Source organism: Topomyia yanbarensis, chromosome 3 (genome assembly GCF_030247195.1).
Source record: "Topomyia yanbarensis strain Yona2022 chromosome 3, ASM3024719v1, whole genome shotgun sequence".
Lineage (NCBI taxonomy): Eukaryota > Metazoa > Arthropoda > Insecta > Diptera > Culicidae > Topomyia > Topomyia yanbarensis.
This window is the reverse complement of record NC_080672.1, coordinates 51,728,929-51,748,669: the sequence shown is the minus strand read 5'-3', so window position 1 is coordinate 51,748,669 and position 19,741 is coordinate 51,728,929. Positions and strand designations below refer to the sequence as shown.

Genomic DNA, 19,741 nt, shown 5'->3' with positions numbered 1-19,741 from the left:
TTCGGATAAAGGTAAAAAAATTCTATTCTATTTCTGAGATTTTTTCATGTTAGAAAAACTGCATCTATGATTTGCATCACGGAGCAGAAATTTTTTTAAAAATAGGGGATTTTGGGGACAAAACGCCCCAGTACCCTACTTTCCCGTATTTTTCAAAACACACAAATATTTCCATTCAAATATTTAGGCTATTTTCTTTAAAAAGAGTATGAATTGTAATTTTCTGAGCGCTACTTCAAAAGTTATTGCATTTAATATATTTTTCCTCCATATTTTCCCATAGCACCAATTTTAAAAATTTGGCATCTGAACTTACTTTGAAATCTGTCTCAATATAAGCCTTTGAGAATAAAAAAAATTGCGTTGCCCTAATATACAACCATGTAAAGCAGCTAAAATATTGCTACTGGTAGCATCATAGGGGGGCGTCTGGTTTAACGTGCTCTAACCGAAAATTATTTTGGTTTACGATTTTAAAAGCACGGTAACAATGGATCTTTTTTGTAATGTTACGATTTATTTACGCATTCATCACGCGAAAAAAAAAATTTCAGTCATGCGGAGCCACACATACGAGGGATCCAAAAGTACACGTCCAACCATTTCCACGTCGAGCAGCGCCGTGGCGAACACGATGACTCTCGTTAAAATTTTCTGATACAGGAAATTCAATAAGCTTTGAAAAGCTTGGACTTGTTGTTAATAGATAAAGAAAAAACCTGTTTTAATCCACCTATCGGTGCAATTGTGCCTTTCTCATTTCTTTAAACTATGAGTCTATGGCTGGTTATGTTCGTTTCAATTATGGAAACATTTACTACATTCTTAGTACACTTTACTCCTACACACAATAGTTTGCCAGCCACGAACCTGATGAGCTATGTGTCGACGGTGAAATACTTGAAACAAAAAAAAGATGGGTGGGTAATGTCTAGGACATAACCGGAGTGTCGTGACTACTCGTTTGACTTGTAATTCAAATCGAATGATACTCAATGAAATATGTGGGAATGTTTCAAGTTATTCTTTATAATAATTATGGTGGTTCTGAAAAGAACCTTTGTTGTTGGCGTCTGCGTTGATAGGGGATGCGCTGGATTCTAAGCTCGTTGAGACATTCATTCATGAAATGAACAATTTTCTTGCTTTGAAATATCAATGTTAAAATCTCTCGAAACAACCATCGGAATCTTTTCCGTACAGAAATGAACACGCTTAGCGAAAAACTAGAGGCGGGTAATGTCCGGGACATAACCGCGATGCTCATATTCTTAAAATTCTGCTTGTATCTCTTTCAAATGGCTAAATTTTACGCATTAAGTTCGATTCACCGGGCTCAGCGAAATTTTCCTGGGGATCCCGTTCGTTAGTAGATTCAGCAAAACAATTTTATTGCCGAGTTCTCCGCGTTGAATACAGGTCAATAATTTCACATAATGATTTCAACATGCAGACAATGTACATGTATGACAGGTGGGAGTATTCTGAAGTGGTTTTAGTGGAGGTAACAACATAAAATCATGTATTGGACATTTTACAATGATTCTCCTTAACCCTGCAAAACCACGTGGTTGGCAGCAGAGGGTTAAGTTGTTTGGAAGAGATGACAGTTAATATATGATAACTAAAAATATAAAATTGTTCTATAAATTGCAAAGTTATTGCCGCGTTGACCTGAAAATTTGTCATTTCATTCATAAAGGAACAATCATTGAAATTATATCAATTTATGCTTTGCAAGATTTGAAATAACTTCGAAGTGTGGTCACGACACCCCTGTTATGTCATACATTACCAACCCATCTTTTTCCATTTTGCATTCGTCCTAATAAGGACGGTTTGTAGATAACTATGTTGACACAAGACGGGAATCTTTTGAAACAATTCAAACCTTGCCGACGATTGTTTTTACTGCGTACATCCACACGATCTTTCCTCTTTCGCAGCTCACACCGAATGAGCACACTTTTCATCAAGCTGTTCCTATTTATTGACTTTACAATGCAGATGGAAGGCCGTCCTTTTGTTCGATAAATGAAAATATTTTCATCATTCGTTGCGGTGTAGCCTTCGCTTAGTGGCAGAGTTGCCACATTCACCGATTTTCTTGGAAGGATTTGCAAAAACCTTCGGGTTTGTAGATTAGAAAAACATTTTCTTATGATTCACTGGTAAAATTACAGAATTACCAAGCGCAACTTAATACTAGTTAATAAAAGAAACTTTCTAATTAAATTCTTTTTCCATTTTGCATTCGTCCTAATAAGGACGGTTTGTAGATAACTATGTTGACACAAGATGGGAATCTTTTGAAACAATTCAAACCTTGCCGACGATTGTTTTTACTGCTTACATCCATACGATCTTTCCCCTTTGCAGCTCACACCGAATGAGTACGCTTTGCAGCCTTCGATGTTTTGGTAGCATTTTTAGTGGCAGTTACTACCGCCTTTTCAGTGACTGCGTTTCTTAGCCTTTGGCTTTTTGGCCTTCTCACCACCACCACCTCCACCAACGTTTTTCTTCTCTACGGTGGTAGTCGATTTGATTGGTCGTCCGATGCAGCTTCTCACAACCACGCACGTCTCTTATGCGCTACGTCTTACACACGTCCAGCGTTGCCAACATTTTTTTCAAAAAAACTGGAACCTTTCTTGAAAAAAAAACTGGAAAAAACTGGATGCTCGAAAAAACCTACTTCACCCTTGTAATGTTTAAATCAACGATTCAATGAACGTAATTTTAAGTAAACACGTATGTTCCATACCTTGTACTGAAAATTTGTGTCGGTTTTTTGATATTGTTGTCCAAATTAAAAAAAAAATATTAAAACATTCGAATTTGATTGTAAGTGTAATAGTTATAGTCGAATTTTACTGTTTTGAAAGTTTCAATGTACACATCAACAACAAAACAATGTATAATCGAACGCCTTTGAGTATAGACGTGTTTTACGGTCCACAGTTAATTGTTATTTATTTATCTTTCTACCGTCGCGCGTGTGTTCAATCCTATTAAACAACGGTTATCATAATGAGCTGCAGTGTGACATCTTGTAATATCAGCGATGATCGTTTCTTGTGGCAGTGTGAATTCTGCAGAAAATGTTATCATGCAGCTTGTGTAGGAGTCCAGCGAAATCAAGAAGAATTTATCTCGCACTTCATGATTCCCCTGTGTGCAGATTGCCAGCATAATCTAAAGGTAGGCATAGACACACGAAAAGTGCTGTACCAACAGGAAAAATTATTTGAATCTATAACTACGCAAACGGACTGCAACTTACAAATAGCAGCCGACATAAAAAAGTTCAATTCAATTGTTGACTTATTCGAAAATGTTGAGCTGCAGCTTAAAGAATCAGTGGCGAATGTGAACATAAACACATCGTCGCAAGTGGCAAATGCTGTATCGGCACTATCGCAGGCCATTGACAGTAATTCTTTTAATAAGGCCGATGAGCTGGTCACGCTGAAAAACCATATCACATCACTATTCAACATATCTATGGGATCCACAAAAAAACACATTGAAGAGTATGTAAATGATCTCACTGCCGATTTGACCAGAGAATTGAAAAAAATCTGCAGTGAAGTTCAGAACTTGAGCACCCTTACCATAGATATGGCAGCTCATTGTAATGAACACTACCTGAGTGAATCGCGTCCTACACGTGAAGTTTTAGACGAAGTGAAAATTATAACAAATTCAGTTGGCAGTGACATTCTCAAAGAAGTACAATCTCTTGCCGGCTCAATTAACACTTTGGATAGCAGTATACGCGATGCTTGTTTGCCACCAGCGGGCCCCAGCTTGATGGACGAATTAAATGCCCAATCAACAAAATCGGGTGACTCAGGTCACCGTTCCACTGCCGAAGCCACTGAAGGGTGGCGCTTTTTGGGTTCGAAGAAAGTGTGGCGCTCTGACTGGACGGAGTACGACACACGTAATCAGCGTAGAATTCAACAGCAAAAGATGAAAGATAGGGCGATGACACGAAGAAAAGCTAATAAAAAGCAGTTGCATCGGGTAATAAATGATCGCAATAAAAACAGACACCAACGTAGCCGTAATACTAATGAGACAAATAAACATCAGATATCCAGAAGCAGTTATTATAACTATAACCTCAATGACAACAACAATAGCAACAACAATAGCAACAATAATCGTAACAACAATCGCAACAACAATAGCAGCAATAATCGCAACAACAACAACAATACGCAATGCGGTCGTCCAACAGCTGGCAACTCTCTTCCCCGGGATAAGGATCTACTTGCGGCGGCAAGGGTGCAATTCTCTAGGCCTCCGTTTGAAAATCAGCGTGGTATCAGGTTTCAACGTGGTGAAACACTGAATCCATACCCGGTTGTACATCAATTTAACTCAACTTTCGCACCAGATAGGTTTGTAACCCCCGTCCTGACGAATTCCTTTTCTCAGCGCTGTTCAGCTTGTTCCTGTGAGCATTCGTGTTTTCGTCCAACCTAACGCACTCTTCAGAGGCAGACCATGACGAACCGGTTACGGATGAAAACGGATCAATAGTTTTGCATGATATTTCTAAGTATGACAAATTGCCATTAACTTTATCAGAAACGCTTTCAGAAACTTTGATATATTGTCAAAATTTTAATCGTATGCAGAGCGCATCTAAAATGAGCAAAATCTATAGTAATGTATTGAGCTCCTCTTATACTGTTATTTTAGGCACTGAAACAAGTTGGAACGATAGCATAAAAAGTGAGGAAATTTTTGGTAGTGGCTTTAACGTATTCAGAGACGACCGAAATCTTTTAGAATCTCAAAAGAAGTCTGGTGGAGGAGTTCTTATAGGCGTTTCGGCTCAATTTAATTCTGAAATTCTTCCCACAGTGAAGTTTAAAGAATTTGAACATGTGTGGGTTAAAGCGAACATTTCAGGTGAAATACATGTTTTTGCCTCTGTATATTTCCCACCAGAGCATGCTAATATATCATCGTATGAAGCCTTTTTCAAAATTGCTGAACAAATTTTATTTGAACTTCCGGTCGAGGTCAAAGTTCACATTTACGGAGACTTTAACCAGCGCAATGCCGATTTTATTGCGGATTCTGAAAATGAAAATATTCTAATCCCAGTCGTAGGAGAAAACGAAACATTGAATTTCATCTTCGACAAAACTGCTAGCATAGGATTAAATCAAATAAATCATGTAAAAAATCAACAGAATTGCTATCTTGACCTTTTATTTACAAACACTCAGGATGATTTCTGTGTATCTGAATCTTTGGCTCCTTTGTGGAAAAATGAAGCTTTTCATACTGCTATTGAATTTTCTTTGTTCATCCATAAAAATCAAGAACCCAACGTCTATGACTTTGAGGAAGTCTTTGAATACCATAAAGCTAATTATGACAATATCAGACGGAAGGTAGGTAATGTCGACTGGCAAAATACTCTTAGAAATGAAGCGAATATTGAAACCGCCCTGGACGTATTTTACAAAATAATTTTCGAAATTATTCATGAAGAGGTGCCCATTAAGAAGAAAAGACGACACGGTAGCTCGAAGCATCCTATTTGGTACAATAGGCAAATTAAAAATCTGAAAAATAGGAAACAAAAAGCCCACAAGCTATACAAGAAAAATCAAAATAACGAGCACTTGGAACAATATCTCGACATTTGCGATAAACTAAATATTGCCATAGATTCTGCACTTGCGGATTACAACTCCAAAACTGAACAGCAGATTAAATCCAGTCCAAAGAATTTTTTTAACTACGTCAAAACTAAATTAAAATCAGACAATTTCCCATCAACAATGCACTTGGATGACAACGTACATAATAGCCCGAAAGAAATCTGCAACCTATTTGCAACATTCTTCCAAGAAATATATACAACTTTTTCTGAACAAGACCGCGATCGCGATTATTTTGCTTTTCTTCCAGATTTTCCTATGGATATTGGTGTCAGTCATGTCATAGTGGAGGACATTTTCAATGCTCTAAACCATTTGGATTCATCAAAAGGTGCTGGCGCTGATGGAATTCCACCATTATTTATGAAAAACCTAGCAACCGAGCTTACAACTCCATTGTTCTGGCTCTTTAATATGTCTTTACAATCTGGAGAGTTCCCCAAAACATGGAAGAGTTCTTTCTTAGTACCTATATATAAATCTGGGAAAAAATCTGACGTTCGCAATTATCGTGGAATAGCCATAATCTCCAGCATTCCGAAACTTTTTGAATCAATCATTAACGAAAAAATATTTCTTCAAATAAAAAACAGAATTACTAACCTCCAACATGGCTTCTTCAAAGGTCGTTCGACCTCAACAAATTTACTAGAATTTATTAACTATTCACTGATTGCAATGGACAATGGAAACTACGTGGAAGCACTCTACACAGACTTTAGTAAAGCATTTGATCGAATCGACATCCCAATGTTACTTTATAAATTAAAAAAGATGGGAATTGAGCCTGAGCTGCGTACGTGGTTAGAATCATATCTATCCAACCGCCAGCAAATAATCAAATTCAAAGGAAAGCAATCTAATCCAATTGAAGTCACCTCAGGAGTTCCACAAGGCTCTCATTTAGGACCTCTATTGTTTATTTTATATGTGAACGATATTTCCTTCCTTCTCAAAAAACTGAAAGTACTAATCTATGCCGATGACATGAAACTTTACTTGGAGATAAGAAATGCCGAGGATATTGATACATTCCAAAACGAAATTCTAGTTTTCCACACGTGGTGTCAAAAAAGCCTCCTACAGCTAAACGTGAAAAAATGCAATTCAATCACTTTTAGTCGAAAACGACAAACACCGAATGTTGTGATTACCTTAGGAAGACAGACTGTAGCAAAATGTGAAAGAATTAGGGATTTAGGCGTTATATTAGATTCCAAGTTAAATTTTATTGATCATTATAACACAATTATTCACAAAGCTAACAACATGCTCAGTTTTATAAAACGCTTTAGTTATCATTTTGTAGATCCGTATACAATCAAAACATTATATATTGCTTATGTTAGGTCGATATTGGAATATTGCAGCATCGTTTGGTGCCCTTTTTCAAGCACACATGAAGAACGAATAGAATCTGTACAAAAACAATTCATATTATTTGCCCTTCGTAAACTAGGTTGGATAGCATTTCCTCTGCCATCTTATGAAGCACGCTGCATGCTTATCAATATACAAACATTGAAGGAACGTCGTGAATTTGCAATGCTTTCGTTCATTAATAATATCGTCTCGCATCGTATTGATTCATCCGAAATTTTATCCAAATTGAACTTTTATGCACCTTCTCGACAGCTACGAAACCGAAGCATATTCTCAATAACTCCATATCGCACAAATTATGCAAAATATGGCCCTATAAATCGAATGATGGCTGTTTATAACCGCTATTGCGAATCAATTGATTTTACAATGTCCAAACTAAAACTCACACAATATTTTATACATAAAAGAAATTCTAACGCATAAGAAAATGATTCTGTAAAAGCTGAAATTGTTTTATTTATAATAAAATTACGTATATATATATTTTAGTAAATAAGAAAAATGTAAACATTACTGTAACTATACCAGTCTACATCGATTGACGAAATAAATAAATAAATAAATCCTAAATTTAATACCATTTGCTAAACTTGAGGATGCGCTTAAACCTTTCTTAGACTAACAGCACCGGAGCGTGGGTAAAAGCAATTTGCTAACCGCCATCATAACACGACACCGCACCGGCGATTGGTAAACAGGTTGGGAAATGAAAACTTATCGTTTCGGTTTACAGCGAGTGTCTATATTTGGTAACTTCTTCCAACCGACGCCAACGTTGCTATTCACAGAAAGGAGGCAAAACAAAGGAAAATGTAAAAAATAGGATCTCGCGATAAATGTTATGCAGAAGTTTTCTGCGTGGATTTTGATTCGACTCGTGAAAGATTTTTATTTTAAATAAAATTATGGATTGAGCTCAATAAATAAAACTATCGGTTGTGAGGCAATAAATTATTTGATTGAATTCAATAACATTTTTTTAAAGTTTACAGAAATTAAAACAATTATTGAAATTAAAAGTTTATTGTAACTTTAATGAAAATATACTTTCAAACCTCGATTCACACCAATTATTTTGTCGTTTGATACAATGAACGATATTTGTTTGTATTCAATTACCCACAGTTTTGATTATGCTGTATGTTTTCTGCGTGGAAGTAAAATGAGTGCATCTAAGCAGCTTGGATTGAACTGGAAGATGTAGCATTATGTCAAGCTGGGCATGATGTGTCCCAGGATCCGATTGATGGGATGCTAGCAAGAAGCGGAATTTCATTGGCTTTGAAGCTTGTAAAGGCCCGAAAATTTTTATATGTAAAGGCCAATACGAAAGCTAATGATAGTGTCCAACGAAAATTGAAAATCGCTGCGAACAAATGGTGATGATTGTGGGGACTGAAAGTAAGATTCGAGATGAAAGAAAATGCGTGTATTTTTCTCGCGCAAAGTTTTTAATTCAGGACCAGTAGTAAAAAGAAGATCACGACGATAATGGTTTATCACACACTCTTCAGCGCTTAGTTCAAAAACGCTGGATTTAATTGCTAATAGGTACGCATGGCAGGACACAGATCACACCTGTTACATCATCAGCATCTCATTTCATCCGGTGGTTCATCATATTTTCGAGGGATAATATTGTGTTGTGGTGTACAGTCGTGATTCGCTGGTTGGACACTTTTTAACTGGACCGCTTTTTAGTTGGACCTCCGCTAGTTGGACCATTGTCCAACTAAAAAGCATCTGAACGTCAAAATGTCGTGTCAAATTTACTTTGACAATCAATCTGACAATATTTAGAGATATGAACAGATGCATTTACAGTGCCAACATCTACATTGGAGAGTTTTTGACATTTGTCAGTCGGTCCAACTAGCGAATCAAATTCGTTAGTTGGACAAGGCTGTGGCCCAACCAGCGAATCACGACTGTATACTACCCAAGATCGCTTATTTGCCCCGTTTTCTATGGGATTTCCTATCTTCATGGGACTGACTTGCGATCATAGGCAGTATAGTGAAATGCATGAACGTGAATGCACTTGGAATTCAATTCACTTAGTCTGTAAATAAGGGGAGGGCGGGAGTACTTAACTTATAAACTTGGGTGGTTGTACTTAACTTATAAAAATGCTATTTTTAATACATTTTAACATTTCTAATATTGTTCTTAGAAACAGTAACACGAAATGTTAATTAACTTTATAATTTATTGTTGGACAATAAAATTGCTTGTTTCAAGACGTTTATTATAAATTTACTAGAAGTATTCCGCGTCGAACAATGTGGAAATGTCCTATAACTCTAGGATAGCCACTTTTGTTAATTCGTTGCAATAGTTTTTGACTTACTCCGACAATTTTATGCAAACTGTGGATACATGGATGTGGATTTGATGACCAATTTGGTAAGCAGCGAACGTCACGTTCAAAAATTTTCGAACGTTCCACTGTTTAACCTACCTATGATTAAGACCCGTGTCAGGTTATGGCAAACACCTGATGATGCTTTGGCTCGTTCTAAGCACAGACAAACAAATATAACAATTCGAAGACTGATTTGGGAAATACATCGATGATATTCAAAAGAGCACATCTGAACATTACATTACATTATTGTCGCTGCAGCTCATCGCATCGATGCTAATGCATTTGACAGGCGAAGATCTAATAGAATTTCCAATTGTTTGAGTTAAAAGTAGGAGACACAGTACGCTACTTCGAATTATGAAAAATTCTTGTCGCTGACGCTAGGAATTTTGCATTACCCCGCAGGACCGTTGTTTGAAAGCAAGATTCCGTGTTATGTCATTTGCCATACTGATAAATTGGAATCAAATTTATAATTTTTGAGCAATAACTCATTATTTAATTCCATCTTTGGAATTACCGTATCGACGACAAAATATTGAATTCAGTTAATATATATCTGTATTAACTTGCCACAAATTCGTGTGTACCAATTTGCTCGAGGGTACGCACTTAATGTTTATTTCTTGAAGTAGATGTAGTTGTAGTTAGTATCTCAGCTCCAGCGATACAACCGATTGTAATTGGAATTAGTTGTGTTATTGACGCCAGAATACTACACAGTTAAGCTTTTTCGGGAAATCAGCCGGAATACGAATTACGAATACGAATTAGAACCAACCAGAATTTCCGATTGAACTTTACTTTACCCATAGGTGCACGCAAAGTTCATATATCGATTACTGGAAGCCTATTGGCCGGTAGTAGCGCCGGCTAGCGGCTACTTGTTGCCAATGGCCTTGTTTATGTTATAAAGGCTCGCACAGAGTGAACCCAAATCTACCTATCGAACAGTCAGATGGCTATCGTGCAAAGTAAACAAATATCCTTCTTTCGGAGAACATGCAAGAAAAGTATTAGTTAGTTAATATCATGGCGAAATATTTCAATCGTCGAAACAAGACACTGTATTCAGTTTATTATGCTTTTTTGTAACAATGTAAAATAAATTACATGGAATAGTATCAAGAATAAAGTGCTATAAGCCACGAAACAGTGGGTTTTCAATTCACTCCATATTAATTTATTGTGTAACTCGGTTGAAGTCACTCAAAGTTACAGCAAAAATTATGGGTGCCAGAAACAAAGAAGATTGCATCATTTTAGGCAGCGTTGTGCATTCCTCTGTACGGGACTCTATAATACCACAGACACTAATTGTTGTTTGCTTAAAAATGATATTTATATGTTTTACACATACAATCTGAATTGGATGTCATTTATTAATAGCAAAAGTAAAATTACTTTTGGCATGGGTCAAAATCCACATTGAGGGGAAATTCCGGAGAAACTATTGTTGGTTCAGCGCAATTCACAGCAGTCACGAAAGAGTTGACGATACTCCTTTTGTTCACGAGCACTAAATGTGTTTGGTGAATATTGGTTTGGAACTTCGAGAGCTCACTTCGAGTCGATTAATTTTCATTATTTTCGGCGCAGTTTACTGCCTCCCGGTTATCGAAAGTGTCAATAAGGTTGCAATTTAACGATTATACAAGGTGAAGTGGCTTATAAAAGCATTTTCGGCATATTTTTGATTGACGCGAGTGGTGACAGTTTGTGAAAATCGAATTCCGGTAAATGAAAAAATATCTTTTCCTCGCATTACGGGCCGTCGATTCCCGATGCAAGGACAATAAAAGTGCACAGAAAACATCTAGAAACACAGTGTATATTCTAAAAATAGTAAAAAATGGTTTTTCAGAGAAAATAGTTCAATCCGAAAAGTGAAAAAAGATACTGCAATCAGAAAGATTAGAATATTCAAATAATTGGCGATTCACCAGCGACTAGCGACTACCAGGTGCCGCCCCAAAATTCTTCGCCCGAAAAATAGGTGGCAAACCAGCCAGTCGGTGCTCAGCTAATTTCGTCCGCGTCCCTTGTCACCTATTTTTTATTGGGGTGTTTCATAGGCGTCATTCATCTTTGGAGCCGTCTTGGATATTTAACTGTTTTTTTTTACTTTCTTATTTTTTTGTGAATGAGTAGAGGTTTTGATTCTTTAATATTCTGGATTGCAGATATTTTGTCGCATGTAAATTTTGGGTGTTCGTTGATGTGATGACACTGTAAGGGAACACGTATCTGCCGGTCGGTAAACTTTTCTTTGGACTGAGCAAACTAATTTCTATATTTCTTTAGGGTTTGTTTTACCAACGGGGAACTGATCCAAAGAGCATTCAATGTGCTTAGGGAAAACACATGGCCTTGTTTGAGTGGAATGATGACTTCAATCATGTTATGAGGTTTGAGAATTGACAATTCGCGAGAGGAATCGGGGACCGGTAAGCAATTACCTTCAGTTATGTCAGCACGAAGAATAAGTGTTTTGCTGTCATGTTCATTGGTTAGCTTTCAATTCTATCGCATGCCTCCACGCGAGTTTAAGATTATTAATGGCATTTGGTCCATAGACCGGCGACGACTGGGTGCTATCAGCCTTCTGCCAATAGTAGCGGAATGAGAGGGTGCGAACAGATCTAGCGGAGAAAACAATACCGTAAAAATGAATAGTAGTTGGGAAATCAGCTCCAATAAGACTTTAATTTGACTAGTATCGATGATCGCGGGTCAATACGTACTGAAAATTCGCCGCGTCTGTTTTAATGAATCTAATTTCCAGTTCCGTTATTGGTGGCAAGCTCGTGCATCAGGTTAACGATCCTCTGTATTTCCTTTTAATGTTTGATATAATCGTTCGTATACGCGTACTTCGCAAACAATCCGATACTAGAAATAGGAAATACTTTCGTTGATTTATAACATCTCGAGCTATCATAACTCTTTGTGTGTATAACGTGTTATCACTCGGTAGTTTGCAACCCAAAAAATATATTGTGGAGAAGGTATAGCGAAATTAGTCTAAATAATGTCGCAATAAATAGTGATCCGGCCTATTATGCAGATAAGATTAGCTTTTCCAGGCAATACTCCCACGATCGGCTGTGTGGAATTGAAATTGCTTTTGTTTAGAAAACATAGGATACTCTCGGTAGCCGGCTACCCAGAGTTTGAAAAGAACCAAAAACTAAACAAGATCTTCTTTTTCGAGCGATCGTGTTCTCGAAAACTTACTAAACTACTACCTAATAAACTATGTACAGGTCGCATCGCTTGCATGGAGCGAATCCTAGAACACCAACTTCGCGACACCTATGGAAGAGTCTGATGAACCTTCTGTATAAGATTCCTCATTTTATTCAAACGATCGCCGGGTAAAATCAGCACCGACACGATAGAAACCATGAAAAAATTCGTCGCGTGATTGAATATTATTAAGAAATATAAGCAGTGCTCCTCATAGCCGGCTTTCCGGAGCTCAAGTTGCTTATTTTGCTAATCGTATTAATACAACAAATGATAAATTTCCCAAATTCTCGGCAGCCGGCTGCCCAGAGCAATTATTACATGACAACGCTATTGGCACACTTACTAACAACTCTCCCATTCTCGTGATACATGTGGAGATGCAGAGGATTCCTCGGTCTCTAGTAGCAACATGTATCGGACTAACATTCCTTCCTTACCCAGAAGATCTGCATTCGGACGTGGCCGGCGTCGGTATTGATCAGCATGCAGGGATCAGAATAGATTGTACAATGTGGCTCATCATGTTATTCCCAAACATGTTGTTCCAATGAACATTTTGCAACCTAATTTGGTTCTGGTCAATAACGGAGTAGCAACTACGGGCGATCTCTTATGCTTATGCTTATGCTTATGCTTATGCTTATGCTTATGCTTATGCTTATGCTTATGCTTATGCTTATGCTTATGCTTATGCTTGGTGAATATTGGTTTGGACCTTCCTCTCAACGTGAATTTTGATAATTGTCTTTTAAGCACAAATATCCGATCAACATGGGGAACGTGCTATTTGAACCAGTCGCTACTGATTCCTGATTCTAGTTCTAGGTTACTTAGATGAGATATGATTACTATAACAACGTGCTCCGTGTATCAACCTAGGAAAACAACGCATTTTACGCAAGTTAATATTATTATTGAAGCCACACATAAAATACTATCACTTAATTATTTTTGTTTTACTGTATACTGTTCTGCCCAAGTAGTAAGGCCACTATTCTGCGATTCAAAATTTCTTTTGAATATACTTAAAACCCAGATATGTTTACCCGGCTATGCTGTCTACAATATGACCACAGCTGATGGACATTTGGGCTACAAAATTTATGTAAAAATCAGTGTAAACGTCTATTACCTGGGGTATGGCAGTATTCTCACATACATTAACGCGCAATTTTTCTCCCATCCGAATATATTTGACTGCAGCGTCTGAAGGACGTACGTCAGATGTCTTCCGTATAATTTGGTAAAACCCAACTTTCTATGGCTTTTCAATATAGTATTAGCCAGAGTGTATGTAAGGAGAGTGAAGACAACTGTCATGATTATCCGTCAGTGATATTCCAAACGAACAAACGACCTGTCAAAATACATGAATTTGACTCGTTTGGAATGACACTGACAAATAATAATTGTTCCAATTTTGACAGTGTCGTCACTGTCCTTATATGCACTCAGGTATTAGCTCCTCTTCAAACTGTTTCCGCAAAACAATCGTTGAATGGTCGTAAAGGTTCCTTCTCCGCAAGCCTGTTTGTAATATCTAGCATGAGATCCTTTTCATTGCACTCCTGATATAGAGCGGACGTAGTATGTGCTTCAGACAATAACTTCTGGGCAAACATTAGTTAATAGAATTCGTCGTCCGTTCCGAACCCATAACATTTCTTAGAATTGTTATTACATAGAGAATTTTAGCATATTTGAACAAAAAATGTCTTATTCAATGTTTATTGCTTCAAACGGCAAAATTAATGGCATGAGCATTTTTTTCATTGAAACAATAATTAACTTTTAATCTCAATAAACATTTCCAGTTTGAATAATTTTACAATCATTGCAATAAAATATTTTTAGAAAATAGAACGATGTTTGTTACTGAAATGGTTTTATTGAATTCAATAAATAAATGTATTTTCTTTCTAGCAATATTTTTTTCACTGAATAAAGTCCATATCATTAAAAAAACGATTATTTTATTGCATGATTGCAAAAAAAATGTAACGTAACTATAATAACAACTACCGGTGTAAAAACAGATTATTATTTTGGCAACCTATTTACCAACGACCGGTGCGAAAACGGGTGTCTAAATAAAATATTATCGTTTAGCGTAATCAAAATACACACGCATTTGCTTACGCACCGGTGCTGATAGTCTACGATACCACTATAGCAATTAGCTGAGCATTCTACAAATGTTCATCAAAATATTTGGCACAGTGTACTGCCACCTTTATGTTTGAGTAAAATTCATTTGAAATCGAATCAAAATGTACATTCCCGAACCGTTTTACTCACAAGTGGTATAAAAAGAGTTCTGGTTACGGTGGATTAAAATCTTATTCTGTGGCACTCGGCATAATCCTATCGCTTGTTTGAAAATTCTATGAATCAAGTTACAATTTGCGAGAAAAAACTACATAAATGAACATTTAAAAAAACTGGATAAAACTGGCTCAAATTTCAAAAAACTGTAAGATTTCTCCGATTGTCTGTTTGACTGGATGTTGTAACAAAAACTGGAAGAATCCAGTTTAAACTGGAAGGTTGGCATCGCTGCACACGTCTGGCTTTGAGAAAAGCTGCGACACCCCTATTTATAGGTTTTATCATTTATGTTGATTCTCATTTAAAGTAGTTTTTGAACTATTTAAACAAATTGTATATAGCAAACAACGTATCGGTAGCAAGCGTTGAACGTTTTCCTTCCGATTTAGGAAACAAGATTGGCAATCCGTTTAGAAGAAGAAAAGTTATTAAGGTTCAAAATGTACGTAACGCTTTCGCTAATATGCACTACTATCGCTTTCTCGCTCGTTCTCGTGGCGTGCATGAGCCTTTCCTTTCCGTCCGGCTTCTAATGGCATAACCAAAACTAATATGCCGGCTTTCCCCCACCAACTGCTCTCGTCAAGCAACCCAATACGAATAATCAAAGGAACAAACATGTAGTTGACCTATATATAAACTTTTCATTATTTTATTGTTCATTTGCTGCACCATTTTGACGGCTCTGTGCGGGATGGGCTGAAAATTTTCACTTTTCCGAGTCGTTTTCGAAAGATTTGTGAAAACACTATTTTTCCGTTGATAATGAATGTCCTACATATTCCAAAATATAATACAACATTGGTACAAATATTTTCGACAAAATGCCGAAGAAATTGATTAAATCCATTCCGTACAACAAAAGATATAAGCGTTCAAAATCTTACATCATTTTTCTTCCGAAATTTTGAAAAGGGGCCCCTATATTGAAAGGTAAGTCGTTAATCACGACAAAAATATCATACTTTATTAGCCTAATTAGCATTAGTTCAATATTGTCATCCTGCTAACTACGAACGAACCACTCTCCAGCTTAATTCGGAATGCCTTGTGCTATAGCGGTGGTATAAAGATGATGGAGCATTCAATTATGCATTAAATTTCAGTCAGTTGGAAAGTGAATGAATGAGAGAGGCGTTGAATCTGAATGTCGCTTTCGGTAAATGCAAGCAGAAATAGGTAACTGATTTTGAAATTTCCGAGCACTGCATGCATAGTGCAACGCAGCATTCTGGGAACGTGCATAATGTCATGAAAAGGTTTCTACCTGAGGAGCGCGCCTCAAGCCGAGAGCGTCGCATGGTAGCCAGGACGCCGCTTCGAACAATGGCCTGTAGAAACTTTTTTGGCGCACGAATTGAAAAACCCGTTTAACACAATATAGTAGACACTTCTACCTTTCAAAAAATGCAAAGGAAAAAATCAATTTTTTAAAAATTTCGAATGAAAACCTTCCCTTAAACATTTTGTCCAATCCTACTATTTACTTACTCAATTCTTGCTAACATAAAAACACCATAGACTAGATTCGCAAACCGTTTAATTTTTATTGAATAGCTGCATTAGTAAGTATATTTTGTTTATGATTGTAGCATTCAATAGCGGAATTTGTTTTTAGAAATTTTGTCCCAAAGTCTTATATATAATATCTTCTACAACATTTTCACGTTAAGATGTTCGAACCAGTTCTTTCGTATCCACTATACGAAAGTGTATTACAAGTTGTTTAGAATTAGCCGAAATTTTACAAAAAAAATGATTTTTTCGGTGAAGTTTAGGGAGCCCCCCTCTGACTACGTGCCTGGTACTAAGATGGCAATCACACCACGCCAGATTGTTGACGCCTATGAAAAAATCAATTATTATTTTCGTTTTCGTCCATACCAATATCAAACAGAATTTTGAGTGTCAAAAGAATAATGCTGCATTCTCCTATGAAATGTTCAAACCGAAGTGGATAGCTTGTTAATCGCTTTAATTATAGATTGATTAAATGAATTCTAGAATTGGGATTCAAACCAATTCATTATAACGAACAGATTGCCGTCGCACCTGTTATAAAAGGCAAAACTATCTCTCCTACTAATTGTTTTCCAAATGATCAACCTCGAACGTCTTGAACAGTATAATCAGAATCCTTCCCGCAAGACATTTTCCCCCGCCCCCTTCCATCGCTCGTTCTGTCATCATCCTTTATCATCCGCAATCAATCCAGTCTGGGCAGCGACAAAACAATCGGCACCACGATTATCGTTATGCCTGCTAAGTCGTCTCACAACCGTACATCATCTTGTATTGTCATCGAAATTCCGCAGTTTCCATTTTACGATTGATTCGCTGCTGAGGGGGGGGGGGGGACGCTCCCGCCTCACCGTAACACGGTCCACGGAGACAACGGAAATGGAAGCGATTTGTTAAGTGGATGATAAAGCGATATCTTGTCATCGCCGGTTCCATCCGTTGAGGCCTCCGGCCATCGCTTGGAACACCACTCCGGGGCTCCTTTCGTACTGTCTTCCTGCACGCAGGAATGTGCTTCCTGCTAGTTAGCCGAGCCTGACCGGTCTGTGGTTGGTAGGTACGTGCGTAAAATGATTTCTGCACGATGATAAGCGCTTACAATATCCAGTTTATTGTTCCTTGATTGACTGTTATTGTTTGACATCAACGCTCGACCTACACGCGCTCCATTCAGGATATCCTAAAGTAGCCAGGGTGATTGCAAATCATTTGTCCCCCCTGGTGACAATAGCAGTTGCCGGGTTGTTAGTTAACTTTAATGATATTGTCACGTCATCTGGAATCATTTGATTACTAATAGTGTGGAAAAATGAGCGAACAATGTATGCTAATGGCACGGAAGTCAAGCTTTCCATGTAAATATTAAATTCGTAGTTGTTTGAAGCTGGGAAATTTGTACCTTCCATTCATCAGTCGGACAAATTTGATAATCCATTTCTACGAATAGAATCTGTCATTGGAAATGTGCGAAAGCTCATCAAATCTAATGATATTATTTTTGGATACTGTTCTAGTAAACGGTGGGGCAAAGCTACTTTGACTCGGATTTATAAACAATAACAGTATAATCAAATACAAATATTTGTATATGGAATTAGTTTAGTACTGATGTGGTCCAGTATTGCAATATCGCCCTAGTAAAATGTGTAGCAGCAAAACTTTGTAGAGCTACAAACAACTCATATCAGTTCATTCCTGGGAAAGTATGCTTTTAAGCTCTGCAGATTGAGTTAGGTTCCATGCGCCTCTGTTTAGAATGGAATGAAAACTAGTCTCCCAACTCTGGCACAGGAGACCAAAAGTTGTCCATCGGCAAAGAAAGTAACAAAACATAAATTGTTATTTATTCATTTATATGAAAAACTAGCGCCCAGCAGCTATTCACCGTGCTACACGCGATTATCCAACGTAACGGTGAAGGATGTCCACGACAACCAATTAAATAAGTTTTGATGAAAATCCCGTCACACAGAGCCCATCCCTAACCATTCTTTTTTCCACCCCAAAAATGGTTCCATTCAATATACACTGACCGGAACAATAGCAACTACATTGTCGCTGGTTGTTCACCGAAATGGATGGATTGGATACGGTCCAATCCTTTCGTGATGAACGACGCGGCCAAGCCCTGAGCTGGGAAAGTTTTCGTGTACCAAACTGCTGTCGTTGGAGGCGAATGTAGTAAATTATTTGAAACGTAGCAAATTAACGTCAACTCGTTCGCAAAATGGACCCAGAATCGTCGAAAGGCTCACGTGGGACACCGTGTCGCTGATTGGGCTAGAGGGCTGGACCGGACCATTTCCGGCCATCCACGATTGCGACGAGACCGATGCCATCGACTGACGCACAGCCAACCGATGAAGATTTGTGCAAATTGTGTGCTTCCGAAAGCTATCTCCTTCATTGATGGACTGCTCCATCATCATCGGCCAAAGTGCATCAGCTCAGCACTTGCTTATTAGAGAGAGAGTGGTATGTGACTAGTAAGCGCAACCAACCACCAGTCCTGTGTTGGGGTTTGAAATCAGCGCGGATTGCTGATTGAATTGGGGTGCAAACCAACTTAGAGTTTATGAGCCGGATTGACAAGGGTGATGGGCTATGGCATGGCGTGCGAAGAGGTCGCAATAATCGTTTGTTATTGTTGAGCCGATGACTGATCCGTTTTGCTTGTTCAGGAATAGTACTCGGATATGCCAGCTATTGTTTTATTAAATAAATCTCCTAAATGGACTGAGGGTATAATTGATGTTTAAGCTAGTACAACGTTGCCGAAACGGAGCGGAGTAATTGATTAGTTTGTAGCCTTCTTGACGTATAAAGATTTTAGACAAGGGATTGATGTTTAAAGTAAGATGGATTATGCCTTCCTTCCTGCTTTATCCGGGTAATGGGAAGTTTCAAGACACGATTTGTTTTTGGACCAGCAGCTGTGCAGACTAATTATTATTTATATGTGTTAAGCTTAATAAAATGTTCGTTAATATTCGTTGAGAATATTGACAGTGCAATGCGAAACACCGATTCATAAAGTCTCGTTTTTTGAGAAGGGCCTATAAGCATACGGTCAAAATTCACTTTGAGAGGAACTTCTGGGCAAACCATTTAACGCCGATTGTAAATCACAGCAACAGACGAAAGAGAAAACTTAACAAAAACTTCAAATTTTCTATTTCACAAAATGTGAACA

The 19,741-nt window shown here is 37.6% G+C and overlaps 1 protein-coding gene across 1 annotated transcript; it reads left to right on the top strand.

The window, feature by feature from the left end:
• The first annotated feature begins 3,033 nt into the window (after positions 1 to 3,033).
• On the top strand, positions 3,034 to 18,894 carry LOC131686931 (integrator complex subunit 1 homolog). The gene is made up of 3 exons (XM_058970962.1): positions 3,034 to 4,032; positions 4,102 to 4,412; positions 18,786 to 18,894. Exons 1-3 carry the CDS (start codon positions 3,034 to 3,036, stop codon positions 18,892 to 18,894), a joined length of 1,419 nt encoding a protein of 472 aa, XP_058826945.1.
• Positions 18,895 to 19,741: the final 847 nt, after the last annotated feature.